This window comes from Nannobrachium achirus (genome assembly GCF_963921795.1).
Source record: "Nannobrachium achirus genome assembly, chromosome: 5".
Lineage (NCBI taxonomy): Eukaryota > Metazoa > Chordata > Actinopteri > Myctophiformes > Myctophidae > Nannobrachium > Nannobrachium achirus.
The window spans coordinates 39,603,111-39,620,393 of NC_137814.1; the positions used below are offsets into that span (position 1 = coordinate 39,603,111).

General features: G+C 42.3%; 1 protein-coding gene across 1 annotated transcript; it reads left to right on the forward strand.

The window, feature by feature from the left end:
* Positions 1 to 10,558: 10,558 nt before the first annotated feature.
* LOC308286027 (MARVEL domain-containing protein 2-like) lies at positions 10,559 to 15,928 on the forward strand. Its single transcript, XM_080726991.1, has 6 exons — positions 10,559 to 10,686; positions 11,538 to 12,764; positions 13,928 to 14,142; positions 14,523 to 14,694; positions 15,099 to 15,149; positions 15,533 to 15,928. The coding sequence occupies exons 2-6, from the start codon at positions 11,661 to 11,663 to the stop codon at positions 15,647 to 15,649; spliced, it is 1,659 nt and encodes a 552-aa protein (XP_080583117.1). The 5' UTR covers positions 10,559 to 10,686; positions 11,538 to 11,660; the 3' UTR covers positions 15,650 to 15,928.
* The last annotated feature ends 1,355 nt before the right edge of the window (positions 15,929 to 17,283 follow it).

Sequence of the window (17,283 nt, forward strand, 5' to 3'; positions counted from 1 at the left end):
AACAACGAAAGAACTGCCCAAATGCCATTCCAACGAATTTGATGGTGATCTGATTTTCTCCATTACAAAAAAAGAAATAAAATATGATTACAGTCACACTTGATCGTAGTGAAACGAGGGACATTCATGATAATATTCTGATGATGGTAGTCAAGTGAATAGAAGTCCATCCCACAAATGTTTTGCTATCCAGAAGAGTAGGCTTTCCTCGTAGAGCAGGCATCAGAATGTACATCTACAAAACAAAAACAGAGTGGGGAAAAAACCCAGAAAACGTGAAAAAAATGTAAACCGTCATTGTTCTGTGTACACTGCCACATAAATACATAATGTACGTAGTAGCACTGGAATAAATCAACTTTTAATGGATGGCAAATGGGTTTTACATGGTATGTTTCTCTGTATGCTGTACGCTGTTCCTTCATTTTGCAGGTGAATTTTGTCCTAGCAAGGAGAGACATCAAGGTCAAATCATTAAAGACTATCTTCAGCTATGTGTGGGCACAACTCTCATCTTTTTTTGGTCAGTGTTGCAATTCTTCATATCAATACATTTTCATTGTAGGTATTTTGTACGTCTAGTACAGTGGTTCTCAACACCGACCCACACATAATTTTGGGGGGTCCCCAGATGATTTATGTGTAACATTGTTTTCTCACTCAACAGTAAACAAACCACCATAACGTTTAAGTGTATAGAGGGCATATGCACATTTCTAAAGTGACAATTTAAGGACTTTTTAATACTTCTAAAATGACAAATTAAACATTGGCCAAATTGTCAAATATTAGAGGTAATTGTGAAAATAGCCGATCTATATGCTATTTTCACAATAGAACCGTGTCATACAAAATGTAATGCCTCAACTCTTGGTGCTCGTCAGATTTGGGGGGTCGCTGCCTGAAAAGGTTGAGAACCACTGGTCTAGTAGGTACAATGGGTACAATGGATGGGTGAAATGGGTACAGATGACGACTGGTACAACTGGTTATGCATAACTGGAGGAGCATGTGTCTGGCTTTGTTGATACTAAACATTATACAAATACAGCCCTCCATATGGACACACAGCTGCATCCACTTAACAGCCAGACATCCCTATTTTGGGCATGATGTCATTAGTCAAAGAATTTGAACAAAATAAATAGCAGATCTACAAGCTCACAAGGTGACCTGTGACATGCAAAATGCACACATGCACATTATTCTCTCGCTCGCTCGCTCGCACGCACGCTCGCACGCACGCACGCACGCACGCACGCACGCACGCACGCACGCACGCACGCACGCACGCACGCACACACACACACACACACACACACACACACACACACACACACACACACACACACACACTCTCAGGGCAGGGCAGGCCAGGCCACACCTCACCCATTAATGTAAAACCTTGCTTAACGAGCAGCTATTCATGTCCAAGTGTATAAATGATGCTCAGTGTGGTTAATTATCCACCACCCAATCAGCTTGTGGCAACAAGCCAATATCCCATTGGAGCAGCAGGTCATGCTGTAGTTGTTGCTACAGTACAGTACAGTACAGTACAGTACAGTACAGTACAGTACAGTACAGTACAGTACAGTACAGTACAGAACCCTGTAGTTGCAAAAACATACTCATACATTTAAGTTTTAAGTAAATTTCTTATTTTTATCAATGAATTACTGATAATTACTGATGATTAAACATACAGATTCAGTACTCAGTACTTTTCAGCCTTCCTGGAAATGTACTCGAATAAAAGTAAAATATTTGGCCTAGGAAATGTACTCAAGTAAGAGTAATAAGTACTAGTAAGACACCTCAGGGCGACAAGCGACCTTGCGCCATGTCTTGGCCATCTGGCCAGTGATGTTACCCATATATGGAGACCCCTGGTACCCATATATGGAGATCCATGTACTGCATATGGAGATATGCTGTGAGAGCCCAAACATGCTTACTCAGTTATTCGTTTTGTGGAATTCCTATGACAATCCCTTTTATGCCCATACATGGAGATCCCTGTCTGTAGAACCAGCCACACACATAGGGGCTGACTTGGCCATCTGCCTTGGCCATATATGGATTCTGTTAGTGTGGTATGTGGCCGATGGCCTCCATGAGCATTCCCTATGAAGTCCTGTTTAGATATGGGCTTAATATTGATGACAACAGTTAACTCCATATATGGGCATAAAAGGGATTCTGTTAGTGTGGTTCCCCTGACATCAGTGATGAGCGTGATGTCAGAGTGTCAGAGTGGCAAACCCTGTCAACAAAACTATACATTTAAAGTGTTCATTCCAATGGAATATTGTGTTTTTTGAAGAAAAAAAGAAAAGGGAAAAATAGTGCAAATTCATAAAGGAAAGGGTCAGAGACCCTGTTAAATTAATTATTTGAATGTATGGCTGTTAGGGAAACCACCAGCATCCTCTGTAAAGGAACAAATAGGTTTGAAAAACAGTCTCATGGGAGAAACAGTCCTCCATACTAGTGCTGTGTGTGGACAATCCTTTGACTTTGAAAAGACGAGGGACAAGAATGAGATTGCAGGGTGTGGAGGATCACCCAGGAGTGTGAAAAGGTCCTTCAGGGACAATTCAGCAAGGAGGGGAAGTCATTTATTGAATTACGTGCCTACTTTGCTATCAGCCCGGTGGGTTACTTGCTAGCAGCTGCATTATGTTAAACACCCTTCCCTATCACTTTCTGCTAACGTGGTTTGGCATACACTGTGGGAAATCAGCTAGGATAGGAGTATTGATCCAAGGGGCAGTTTTTGAAAGTCAGAGAGGAAAGGGCGAAGAGACGTTTCTGTTCAAAGAATGAGGATTATTTTTGCACTCCATTTCAGCATCCATCATCTCTCTCTCTCTCTCTCTCTCTCTCTCTCTCTCTCTCTCTCTCTCTTGCTTGTTCATGCTGAGATGTCTGATTTTAGTTGGATGAACTGATACAAATGAGCTTGTCTGTATAGCAGGCTGCCATAGCTTCCCCATTTCATTTTGCAATGAAGGTGAAAAGAACCCATTTTAGAACGGCTGAGCCATGTGTCAGGACTTGAGCCATGAACCTGTGTGTGTGTGTGTGTGTGTGTGTGTGTGTGTGTGTGTGTGTGTGTGTGTGTGTGCGTGCGTGCGTGTGCACGCGTGTTTCTAAAGCATTTGTCCTCCGCTTGACAGAATCGCTCTAGCCAAGGCCATTGATTTAGATCTATGATCATATCTCGCTTGCCTTTTCAGAAAAGTCGCGCATGAAATTTTTCAATTTTGCAGATTGGTTTTCTCTAGTCTTCTACCTACAGTCATATTGAACGCTGACAACATCACTCTCTGACTTGTCTAAATTGGAATTGTGTCATCTTATATATCAACTCCTACACTAGCCATCAAAGTTACTAGTGCCATTGATCTATAGGGGAATGTCCCCATACAGAAAAGGATCAGGGACTTCATTTATAAAAAAAAAACAGGAGCCGAGGATTCACAACAACATTGTAAATACATAGTAAATTAGAAACGCACCCACCAGGGTGCAAAGGTTAATCATCTCTTCAGAGCAGTCATACTGACGAATTTCCCAGTTGCACCATGCAACATTCATGAAAATCATAGCTATAGCCAAGTAACTTGTAGTGTAGGTAGCTACTGATTTTGAAAGAGAGCTTTTAGTGTAACCGAGTTACTTTTATGAAAATGAACTAGTAACTACAGTAGCAAGCTACATTTGATTTTAAAAGTAGCCTGCCCAACACTGTTCCTGTAAATGTGTTTAAAATAAACTCACTGGCTGACAATGACTCACTGATTACATTGTTTACTACAAAAATGGAATTTTGGGAAACGTGTATCTGTGTGTTAATACTGCACATTCACCTGGGACAGGCATGACAACGTTGACAATTTGATTAAGTACTTATTGAGTGACTGCTTAGTCTATGGGATACATTATTTCTTGATTCTCTTATGTCTTCGAGACCACAACTGTCCTATGTAGCCCGCCTTAATGTGTCCTTACTGATATTATGGAGCCCAGGTGTGTTTCTAGCCACACATCTGGTGCCAAACCTGCACTTGAACCTTCTAGTTAAAGGTTAAATGACATTCTGTTTTTACCAATCATAAAAGTCTTTGCCCTGGTCCTAAAAACATGTTTTAAAATGTTTAAACTTGAAAATCCACTCCATGGAGCCATGGTCTCTCTCTCTGTTTAGGTGTCATGAAAAACGGTCTGTCACCTGAAATACTCTATAATCACCACCAGGGGAGCCTCTCTCTCCCACTCAGCAGTTCTCAAACTGGTACCCAAAGTGGCCACTGGCCACACGCACGCACACTCACACACACACACACACACACACACACACACACACACACACACACACACAGAGGTCCGCCCAGCTCCAACACAATGACCGAGAGATGCATGCTCGCAGACGCGATGCATGTGTTTCGCTGCTTTGCTTTGGTACAAGACACACTGTGACACACACACACACACACACACACACTGACACACAGAGGCTGAGCTGAGCCCTGACGAGGCACACACAAACAGCATCGAGAGTCGCGAGTGTTTTTTTCTTCCCCGGGACCGACGTTACCGGATCTCTGTGGTTACATCTGTACCCCCGCGGAGTTCAATTTAGACCGTACGCGGTAACGTTATAGCTCTGCTCCGCGCTGCAGAAACACTTCACGGTCCTTCTGTAGTTATTATAGTAACATATTTTGTCTAAATGCCTCCGTTTAGAGAACCACCTATTGCTTGTGTTATCATAGCGTTTTACTGTCTGCTCTCTGAGTCGCCGTGCCCGTGTGTTCCACGTGGAGGGAGGACAGGGCAGCGTGGAGTTATAGTCGGCTGCTCCACGGTCCACGGAGCTCTGCCCCCGGGAGAAGTGCGCTGTCCTCGGGGACTCGGTGATGAGGAGGGAGGCGCTGCCCACGGACCCAGCCAGGGCGAAAAATACATAGCGATATATAGCGATTTTCATTATTTCACAAAAGCATAAACTGACTACTTGATATGAAGGATATTGATGTAAATAAGATATCCGAATGGGTAAATATATTTTATATGCCCATATTTACAATTAAAGGATAATATAATGTAAGAGGTCACTTCCTCAAAACTTGGGCTGTGGAGAAATACAGACAGGGACACTGGGAGAGGGGAGAGAGGTGAATCGACTGACGACGTATGAGTCCAGTAGCCAATGAACTGCGCGTTTGAGACTCATTATGCAGAAACCAGCACAAACACACAGATAGCAGGAAAACCACTGCATGTCAAAAGTTGCGTTTTTTTTGGTGTAATTGAGGCCAGGAAACATTAAAAAAAAGCATAAAAAACTCAAAATTTATTTTTGGATGTCACCACCCCTTTAAAGTAAACTGCACCTGAGTTGCCTCTCTACTTGGACTGCTTTTATCTGTCTATGCCAAATCTCTTCACCAAAGGAAATCTCTACTTTTGGCTAATGTTCCCCCAGGCCCAGAATATGGATGCTGCAGGGGTTCAAGTGGTAAATATTTTCATACCTAAACACAAGCAGGGATGTTTCACCTGATAGACTGTTTGCAGATGATGGCACTATGCTGAACCGCTGTCGCTTGAAATACAAATGGTGGTGAAGTAAACTGAATCGATACGCAAGTAGAGTTGATATTCACACACAAAAATGGATGTATGCTTGCTTGCATTGTTCATGGTTGTTTGAATTGATCTAAGAAAGAAGAAATTGGAGAAATGGCTTGCTAACTGTCTTGTGGAGCAGAATCTGAATGTTACCCGTGTATACAGTGACTGACAACAGACAACTTCATGAAATGATTGTGTTAAACTGCCCTTTATACCAGACTGTGATCAATTTTCTCAACAGGGAAGAGAGACAAGAAACAGGGAGGGAGAGTTGTGGAGTGACATGCAGCAAAGGCAAGCTATAAGCAGATGCTGTATGAGCATGTAGCTAGAGGTGTTAGCAAAAACACTCCTTGACTTTCAGACAATCAACATGTGCATTCACGAATCCTAGACTTGTACTCTCCTCACTACATCCCATAGCCTGGAGGGACAATAGAGCTGCATTATGCATACAACTATCTAGTTGTCAGGCCAACCAAGGACTACATGCCATAGCTTGGAGGGACACCTGCTCTGTAGGTCTGACAACCAATGCGTTTGTTGCTCATGAGTCATGAGTCACTCTGTGACAGTGAGTGACTCGGTCATTCAGTTAGTCATAAGAGACTTGATGATATGTGCTGTGCCCCCAAGTATTCCTGGGTGATACATGTATCTCCATTGCTCAACAGAAATGACAGTCACATGTAGCCTCATTGTGTGACTGTAAAACGCTCAGTCATCATGACATCAGTAACATGAACGTGCCACTGAGGCTGGAAATCAGGGGAAGTGGGCTTTTTGGGGCGCAGCGGGTGTATGGATCTTTCTACTGAGGTTTAGAACAGTGGTTCTCAACCTTTTCAGGCCGCGACCCCCAAAGTAATCATATTTGAACTGGGGATCCCCCACCCTGACAAGCATTAAGAGTTGAGGAATTACATTTTGTATAACACGGTTCTATTGTGAAAATAGCAGTTCTACATGCTCAAAACGTCTCACAACACAAGGCGTTGTGAGCATGTAGATCGGCTATTTTCACAATTTCTGCCTCTAAGACAAATTGGCCAAGGTTTAATTTGTCATTTTAGAGGTATTACATTTTCACGTTAGAGGACCCTGAGGACCCACCAAAATAATGTGGGGACCACTGGTTTAGAACACTCTCCAAAATGGCTGAGACCACCATATTGAACAAGTGAGTCGTTTGGAATATGGAATAGGCCTACTGAAACATTTAATTAGCTTAACATCTGATAAGGTGGTCATTTGTAGAGCAATGATTGACACATATCTTTGTGAAGGACATTTTGACCTTTAATGTAATGCCCCCACCTGGCCAATCTGGGTTATATTTCTTGGTGAAATGATAACAAAGAACACACTGATACTGTGTGATCAATCACTGATTATTAACAATTGTATTGCCTCTTCTTTCTTTGATGCCTGTTAACAAAATGATTAATACTTTTAATATAATTTAATGACATATTGTGTTGTTTGAAGAAAAAGGGGAATATATATATATATATATATATATATATATATATATATATATATATATATATATATATATACATATATTCCCCTTTTGTGTGTGTGTGTGTGTGTGTGTGTGTGTGTGTGTGTGTGTGTGTGTGTGTGTGTGTGTGTGTGTGTGGGTCAGAGTCAGAGACCCTGTTAAATTCATTCTGTGAATGTATGGCTGTTAGGGAAACCACCCGCTGTTAGGGGAAACCACCAGCATCCTCTGTTACGGAACAAATAGGTTTGAAAAACATTATATAACACAATGGAAGAAAGAGTCCTGCATACTCGTGCTGAGGACAACACTTTGACTTTGACAAATGTATCCATATAGGTATTGTATGTATCTATGGTACAAAGTCGTTTGTACCCATATATGTTCCTATGCGTCTGTATTGTGGCCTACCATATGTTATGTTATTCCCAGCTGGGGTTTTGTCTGCATTGTCAGCATAGGACATGCAGGACAATACCAGATGAGGTACCTTCAGGGCAAGGCCACTGGTGAGACTCACTACTCACTCGAGAGCGTGTGTGCGTGTGTGTGTGTGTGTGTGTGTGTGTGTGTGTGTGTGTGTGTGTGTGTGTGTGTGTGTGTGTGTGTGTGTGTGTGTGTGTGTGTGTGTGTGTGTGTGTGTGTGTGTGTGTGTGTGTGTGTGTATGTACGTGCATGCATACATACGTGCATATGTGCGTATAGGTGCATGTGCATGCATACGTGCATATGTGCGTATACTGTAGGTGCATGTGCATGCATCCGTGTGTGTCTTTGTGTGAGTGCACTCAGTGAGGCCCCTGTATTCGAGTGCATTCACGACAGCTGAGTGTGTGTGTGTGTGTGTGTGTGTGTGTGTGTGTGTGTGTGTGTGTGTGTGTGTGTGTGTGTGTGTGTGTGTGTGTGTGTGTTTGTGCGCGTGTTGCCTGCGTGTGGTGTGTGTGTGTGTGTGTGTGAGCACGCGCGCGTGCGTGCGTGTGGTGTGTGCGTGTATTGTACTGTGCTGTGCGAGTGAGAGTGTGTGGGGGTGGAGGGGTCACTGCATATGTCCTTGCCTTGAGCTTTCTCTCCATGAAAATCAGTAGAGCTGATGAGAGATTGCTGGCATAGAATGATGTCATATTATCCAGCATGGATGGCGCTTAAAGTCAGAGCTTCACAAAGAACAAAACAGACGAGGCATCTGTGCTGCTTAGGGTGAAATAACTCTCCATTTACCAAAACATCATTCGTATCATCTTATGTAAGTAATAGCACATGAATATGCCACATATTATACTGCCTGAATGTATTAATTATGCTGCCATGACAGGGCATTATGTCTTTGCAACATATTATAGCAGAGGCCAAATAAGAACCATGTCATTGTGCACTCTGGGTAGTTTACAATCCAAACCTTTAACACCCTGTAAGCGTTTAGCAGATCTGGGAAAAATATGTGTATTTGTAAGATGTACAGCATAATGTGGGAGACTTGTTAGTTCCATACCTGCCAGAAGGCATCCAAGGACATACAAAAAGGTATTTCAGTGCTATGCATGCCAATACGATGACACCAGACAGAGAAACTCGATTTTGGTGAATTGATAACAGCTTATAGAAAAAAACGAATAATTCCAATTGAGACTATTATGACATTTTTAATCAGTTAGTACACCAGTGGTACACTCTGGTCCAGGGGACCAGGTCAAGGGCGTCACAAGGGGGTAAAAGTGGGACTGAGTTACTAGGGCCCAAGGTGGAGGGGCCTTAATTATTTTATGCTTTAACTATTGAAAAATAGCAGATATACAAGCTCACAGCGTGTGCCGAGTGCCACGCTGCGAGCTTGTAGATCTGCCATTTTTGAAAAGTTGTGAAAATGTGTGCAAATCTTTCAATATGTGTATTTTTTATGCGAACATTTGTAACTCAAATTTTGCTTCTGGGGGTCCCCTGGAACTAAATATTTGGAGATGGGGGTCCGTGGCCAAATACATATAATTTTGGGGATCCTTCACATGAAAAGGTGTGAGCACCACTGACATAGAAACAAAGGTTTTTCAAAAAACCTTAGAAGGATTTGAAATATTGCACAAATTTTCACGATTTTTCAAAAATAGCAGAGCTACAAGCTCGCAGCGCGGCACTCGGTGCTGCACTGTGAGCTTGTATATCTGCTATTTTTCAATAGTTAAAGTACCCAGGGCCCAGAATTTGGTGCGACAACCCTGGACCAGGTGTACGATTGGTTTTCATTCTAGTATGACGTATGACCTGAGACGCTAGGTGAACTTAAACACCGCACAGAAAACTAGAACTAGTCTTGGTCAGCACCCGGGCCACAAGGAATTAGGCCTCAGGCCACGAGAATATAGAGTTCTCTGTCTGTACCATTCTGTTCTCTCCTATGTTCTAGTTTTATGCCCATGGCCTTCTTTACATGAAGAAACAGGGTCAGGTCAGATGATGCTCAACATGGCTGCTGGGTAGTGTACACAATGCTAGGAGAGAACAGCGGTATGAGTGGTATGAGACAAGGCATGAGGGGGAATTAGAAGGATAGAAATTGGGATAGAGAGAGACAGAGAAAGAATAGGGGGAGGGAGAGGGAGAGGGAGAGAGAAAAGACAGACAGACAGACAGACAGACAGACAGACAGACAGACAGACAGACAGACAGACAGACAGACAGACAGACAGATGGACAGAGGGAGACAAAGAGAGAAGCGCCAGTGTTTGCTGCCCTCTAGTGACATATATTCAAATGGACCATCTGCAACTGCAACATGACTACAGTGTTGAGATGAAATTGAATTATTCATGCATACTGTGAAGATAAAGGTGTTTTGTAGATCTTAGATATAGGCGGTAATTTATAGTTTAGGACCGATAAGACTTTGTTGCCACTTGAGATTACCATAATCTCCATGTGCAAACTACTACTTAAAAGTATATAGCCATCATATTTTAACAACTACTCCAACAAAGCTGAGCCTACCTATGTTGTATCACCTTAACTAGGTGTTCAGTGTAAAGTAGGCCTACAGCGATAGAACACTTTTGCAGCTGATGCCATCTGTGCATTACTAGAACAAACCAACATGAACATCAAGGAGCCTAACAGGGAACTTTTATAGCACCTGTTGTGAGAGAACACACCGTTTTAGGGCTGCTTTCTGTCTTTTGAATGTCAACATTTATGGCCTTTCTCTCCCACAGATTAGCTGAACAGTGCCTGCCTCCCCCCTCTGCACCAACACACTGCCCTGTGCAGGTTTAATGTTTAAGCTCCCACAGCCACCCTCTGCTCTCAATGCACGCACGCACACACGCGCACAGCCGCACACACACACTGGCCGCCAAGCCTGCGTGTGCGGAACTGAGAATTTGATAACAGCAGTGAGTCACCTGAGAGCCTGCTTCTGTGGGCCTGCTGGAGTGGAGAGTGTAGCCATTTTATACAGCAGTCCCTCTTGTCTTACAGGCTTCTGGTCCTCAGTTCCACAACAAATTCAACAACAGCCTGGTCAGAGTGAAGAATTGGATTCTGCATCAAAGGTAAAGTAAGCTGTTGATTTCTGAATGTATACATACAGTATATATGTTTTTTACAACAATTACAATACCATATACCAGTGTTTCTCAAACTTTTACATGTCAAGGTCTCCCCTTAACTCTGACAGTGTCCATTTGGTTCCATTTGTACACTGTCAGAGTTACAGACTTGTCTGGGTCCATTCAGACCCCCCTAAAGGAACCCATAGTCCCTGGAATTCACTTTGAGAAACACTGCCATATACCAACAATGGTTCAACTTTAACCTGCTGTAGGACTGTAGTTACTGGTGTGCACTTAAAAAACTGCTGGGCCTGTGGGTTGGGTGAGTCAAAGTACACCGTTTAAACTCCACTGTAATTTGCTTTGCTTGCTGAAACTTAGGCTCTCTTACTGTGCAAAGCCTCCTATTCTGAGTGAGCGTGAGCAAGGAGCTAGGAAAGCTGTGTGCTTTCCCACAGAGAGCTTAAACTATTTCTGACGTTGACTGCACAATGTGATGAATGGGTTTTTCTTAGTATCTCAGAGGAAAGGCTATTGTGTACCATTACAGCATGCTTTATCCAAGAGTGTAGGAGGAGAGCAGTCTCTCACAAAATGGACTCTGTTATTTTAAACATCGCAACTCAAAAGGTTATATGACATGATATACAGAGGCATAGCGACAGTATGTACTCTTATCTTGTACATTTCCAATGACCCATTTGAATGTGTGTAAACACAGCTACCTCTGCACTCATGATCAAGAGAGGGCGTGAAAGTGGAAAGATACCTGTTCTATTTTCTGGGCATGACACTGGTGCACAACTAAGTATGAATCAGACATTAAACTGAGCCTCTTTTCCATTTTCCAGTTTCTTCCATCACAAAATGACCTCCACCAATCCTCCCTTCATCAATTAGCCAACTGAGGAATTCAGTACGCTGCACGAAGTCCTCAAAGCGCGCATTTGGGAGACTATCCCCATGTGAGCATCATGGTTCAGCCCTTCTCCAACAGAAGGAGGTCCATAAGTGATGTTCCAGTACCTGTATGGGTGGATCATGCACCCACACCAGACAGCATGTCAGATGATGGAGGCAGCTCTGTGGGCCATATATCCAGCATCCCACCGCATGCCCCAAAACAGAGCGGTGTCAATGATGGGAGCATCAAGAACAGACTGAAATCTCTCCTCCCTCAGTCATGGGGGAGCGTTGTGCAGAAATGGGTCAAGAGAGACAACACTGATCATGACTTTGAGAGCAGCTCCAGAGATGAGTTCAAGATCCTTCCCAATGGCAGCAGGGTGAGTCCGCCTGTCAGTCCCCTACTGGGACGCAGGCACTCGGGCAACCAGGAAGGGTCGGTGGGCTACTCCAGCCACGGCTCTCAAAAGCCTTTATTGAGGGACAGCCCGATGGATGACCTGTTCCCTCCATCAGCAGAGGAATCGCTGCTGACCAGTATCCATCCTGCTGAGTACTATGCTGAGAAGGTGGAGGTCTATAGAATGAAGTACTCATATCTTAAATCGTGGCCGGGGCTGCTCAGACTCCTCGCCGGAGTAGAACTTCTCTTTGGAGGCATGGTCGTTGCCTGCGTCATTGCCTACATCCAGAGAGACAGTGAGTGGTCCAACTCCTACGGACAATATAACGGGGCTTGGAACAACGGTTTGGGCGTGTCTGGGTACTCCTACCGAGGCCCCATGACCCCTTTTATCCTGGCTGTCGCCGGGCTCTCCTGGGTCATAACCCTGATTCTTCTGGTCATGGGCATGACCATGTACTATCGCACCATCCTCCTGGACTCCGCCTGGTGGCCGCTCACAGAGGCATGCGCCAACATCGCCCTGTTCCTGCTGTACATGTCAGCAGGGATCGTGTACCTCAACGACCTGAACCGCGGAGGACTGTGTTACATGACGGTGGGCGTTAATCCCATCACGGCAAATCTATGTCGGGTGGATGGGGGCCAGCTGGCGGGGACAGCATTCATCTTCATCAACATGCTGATGTATCTGGTGAGCTTCCTGGTGTGTCTGAAGATGTGGAGGCACGAGGCTGCACGCAGGGAGATGGAGCACATTAGGAACATGGTAATAATTTGTCTCATTTCTGGACATTGGAGCACTGGTTGCTGTTCTCATCTTGAAATGTGACTGAATTATATTGGTATTACTTTACTGTTAATAGAGACAAAAATCTCTTTACACAAATATTGTCAACTGCATATGCGCTGGGATCTCTGTGACATCAGTATTTATTTAGAATGTGTTCAAAATTCTCTAGAAAATTCTCAAAAACTTAAACTCATTGTCTATATAGTAATATTCACCTGCTTCTTTCATTCATTCTTTATAACTTAATTTAAAAAATATATTTGTTATTGTTACATGCTATATAGACTTACACAGATCGACAAACATACTGAGCTGTATCTCACACAGACAACTAATATTACCCCACAATAATCCCATGGGAATATATCCAATATCCCCAAATCAAGAGTGCACCCAAAAAAGACAAGAAAGGGGAAATAAATAAGCTGTTAATTATAATAATGCACCTGCTTCTCCTTTTTATAATTATGAAAGTCAGTTTTTGTTGTTGCGAGTCTGTGCCTCCTACATCACATTATGTGTGAGACAGAAGGCTGAGTCATGATATAACTTATACAGTAAGTGCAGCTGTGGTATCACTGCCAGTCCCTGTGTGTCATCTTGGGGTTTATTTAAGGATATATACCGTATGACACATCAAAACATACATTCAGGTAGGGCTGCTGAGATTGACTGAGTCAACAATCGGTTCAAAACAACAACTTGAGAATTTTCAAGTCAGTGCTGAATGTATACAGTGTGTATCTTTGATGTGTAAATTGTAATGTTTATGTTTTAAGTGTTTATGGGACATACAAGGTCAATGCACAGTCTACACGCATGTGTGCACACACTCAGACTCTAGATGCACTATTAAGATAAGATACCAGTACATGCTAATCTGTGCACTACTTTCATTAGAAGGACTTGATATATAGTTTTTTCCACACAAAGCACTGCTTGTTGCTGTACTTCACGGTACAGAAATGATTACTGTTGGCAAAAAAGAGGCAATGTGATGAGCCCTATGTACTACCCCCAGCGGAAGGAATACGCATTTAACATTTTGCTTGTACTTAGAGGCTTGTTTTTATAATATTGTCTGATAGCTGATCTGACCATAATATTTGTCTACCCTTTCTCTTCCAATGTGTTCGCAGGGAGGAGAACCTTATTCCTCTGTCCAGTTGGCCCAGACCAAACCCAAGAGGATTGTGTTTGAAGATGAGATGGATGGGAGTCCAAGAGAGAGCAACAAACACGTTAAACTGCATGCATCCACCATGACAAGGTTCCACGAGGACCCTGTTACCCTGAACCGAGCTGTTCCTCCCAGCCGTGTACCCAGAACACAAGTCATTGCAGATTACGTCTCGTGAGTCAAGCTTTTTAAGTGGATGCCTTGATGGCTGGAGTTTCAGTATTTTTTACTTTGAACTTGTTGCATGTGCAGGAAAGATATGTCCATTTGTTTCCGATGCTTCCTCAAAATGACTCCAGCATAAACAGTTGACTAATATTCAAAATGTCATGGTTTGCTTACAGTATGTGTACCCACACATTTTGCACTGCAGGTTATTTAATAAATGTTGCTGTAATAAATCAACCAGATAGCTCAAATCTAAGGGGAACACAACATTTAGATGCAGTCAAATCTTGAGTGTTAATTTGAGAATATTGACCCTTTCTCTCAGATAAGTTTTGTTTTGTAATGTGAAAAGTAACATTGTCCAACGTAACCATATAACCTTACAGGAAATACCCAGAGATCTTCACTGTGGAGGAAAGGGAGATGTACAAAGCAGTGTTTAATGACCAGTATGAGGAATACAAGGAGCTCCACAGGGAAATCACTGCTGTCCTCATGAAGTTCAGAGGGTTAGACGCCATGATGGCCAAGCTTCCACGAGACTGTGTAACCACAGAGGTGAGAGAGAGATGTACTGTATGTACTGATGTAGATATACATCAGATATTTTTTTTCATATAAATAATTTAGTTCAAGTGGCAGTAGGATGCAGTCATGTAACGTACATTGACTAATTCCTTGTGTTATTTTGTATTAACCCAGCCAAAACCAAATTTTAGACTTTGATAGAAGTACCATGCATGCACCCTATTAGGGTACATCGGATTATCAGTTGAACTTGACATTCCTCATTCAGTTCAGCTGCATTTGTGCGACAGCCTATCATTTAGGTTTAACCGGTTAACCTCTGTCCCTATACATTGATATTATGGCAGAAATGTCATTGCCATGACTGTTGTACTCTAGCTCACATTCTATTCTATTCAGTTCCGTTATTATTATTATGTGTCTTCCCTATATAGGAACAGAGGAGAGTTGAGGATGTCCTGAAGAAGTTTGAGCAGAAAAAGAGTGTAAGTGATGGATTCAGTTATAACAAGGGGCTCAGTATTTACCTCATATTCCCAATCTGCTCACTGTGAAACACCCTCCAAAAATCATTCTGCAATCGTTTAACCAAGAGATGTATTAGAGCTGTTATTGTTGTACAAACAACACCCAGGTAATTATTTGTTTTTTTGATGAGGCTGTCCACCCATGCGGATAATATTCCTGCCACTATGAAATGTGGCGGCCTCTGGGAATTCCCATTTAACACATCTGCATTAATGAAAGAATCAGGCTATATAGCCAACAAAACATGAAAAAAGAGGGAGAGAGAAAAAAGATAGGAGAGCTTGAGCAAGTAACGCTGTAGTCATCATTCTCAATAGATTGTTTCTGTTTGACCTCACAGGACCCTTCCTTCCTGGAGAAGAAAGAACGCTGTGAATATCTGAAAGCTAAATTAAGCCACATCAAAAAGAGGATCCACAGTTTTGACCAGAACACTGTGGCAAAGGGTCGGACATGAGCCCACGTGCCATTTTGCTCTTATGTCTGTCATACACACTCCCTACATACTGTAAAAGCATACTACAGAACTCTGTCAATTCTACAACCCCATCCCCTGCATCGCCACTGTTCCATCATCTAATGTCCTTTTGTCTTTGTGGAAAACTGTTTTAAGATCAGCACCGATGGTGCTACAGTGACATATATGAACATAAATATGCCCAGGGCAGGGGTACGCATTGTGCGTAAATATCAAAGAGAATGAAAATAAAGAGAAAATGTTAATGTAGTCAAATTCACATTAAGCATTAAGCCCAAACCAATGAAACCATAATGTAGGCTGTTACACAATTCATTTTTTTCTGGTGTTCATGAATATAAATAATCATTCAGTCATGACTTATTGTTAAATTAACAATATGTATTTTTGTTTTGTAAACTACTAATAAATATTGTATTTTTGTAAATGTGGTGTGTGGTTTTTGGTTCATATATATGGCCTTGATATTGTACTTAAAGGGGCACTCCACCACTTTTCAACTTATGTTCATATAATTGGTCCTCACTCAAAAATAGCTTTTTCTTTTTTTCTTTTTTTTTTTTCTCTCAGAGGGCGGCTGTGGGCAGGTCAGAAACCCATCGTCTTGTGACATCATCGATTGCCAATCCAGCTTATAGAAACTGCAGGCTTTATATTCCTGAAAAGTTGCAATTTTAAAGTGGAAGCCATTGTTCTCACGATAATACAAATCTAAATATTTATTTCAAAAATATTGATAAATTTTTTTTTTGGAAAATGATGATGTCACAAGACGATGGATTCTGAACTTCCCACAGCTCTCCTAGGAGACTTGGACTGAGTAGAAAAACATTGTGATATTTTATCATGGACATTAGTGAGGACCTATTATATGAAGACAGGTTGAAAAGTGGTGAACTACTCCTTTAAACATTTCAAACTGTTCAAACATGCCTGTATAGGCTTTTTAGTTTATTTAGTGTAGGCTACAGCCTACAGGCCCATTCCCACTGGGCCAGATAACAGATTAAAAAAAAATGAATGGAAAGATATCTGGAGAAAGAGATTTTTTTTATCTGTTATCTGGCCCAGTGGGAATGGGCCTTATGCCTCATTCACACTACAGATAGTCTATATAGTTGAACGTTTTGCTTGGTAATTCAATGTAATCTCAATGGAAACCAGCTTTAAAGATGCAGGAGATGCTCAGAACAAAGCTTTGAAAGCTTTAAAGCTGGTTTCCATTGAGATTACATTGAATTCCCAAGCTAAACGTTCAACTATATATCTGTAGTGTGAATGAGGCATTAGTAGGCCTACAGCATATTCATGGATTCCATTTGTAGTCCTAAACGGCCATGTTGAGGACCAACACAGGTTTTTCAATGTGTCTGATTGGCATAGAACTAATGTTCTATACGCCCATCAGTACACCTGTGTTGGTCCTCAACATGCATGGCTGGTGTAGGACTACAAATGCAACCCATGAATATAGGCTTATTAGCCACTATTTGATCTCCCTAGTTCAGTTGTTTTCAACCAGTGGTCCGGGGACCACCAGTGGTCCTTGAGGGCGTTCCAGGTTAAATTATAGAGAGTCGGCAATCAAATAGGGGAACAAATTGAGAGAAAAT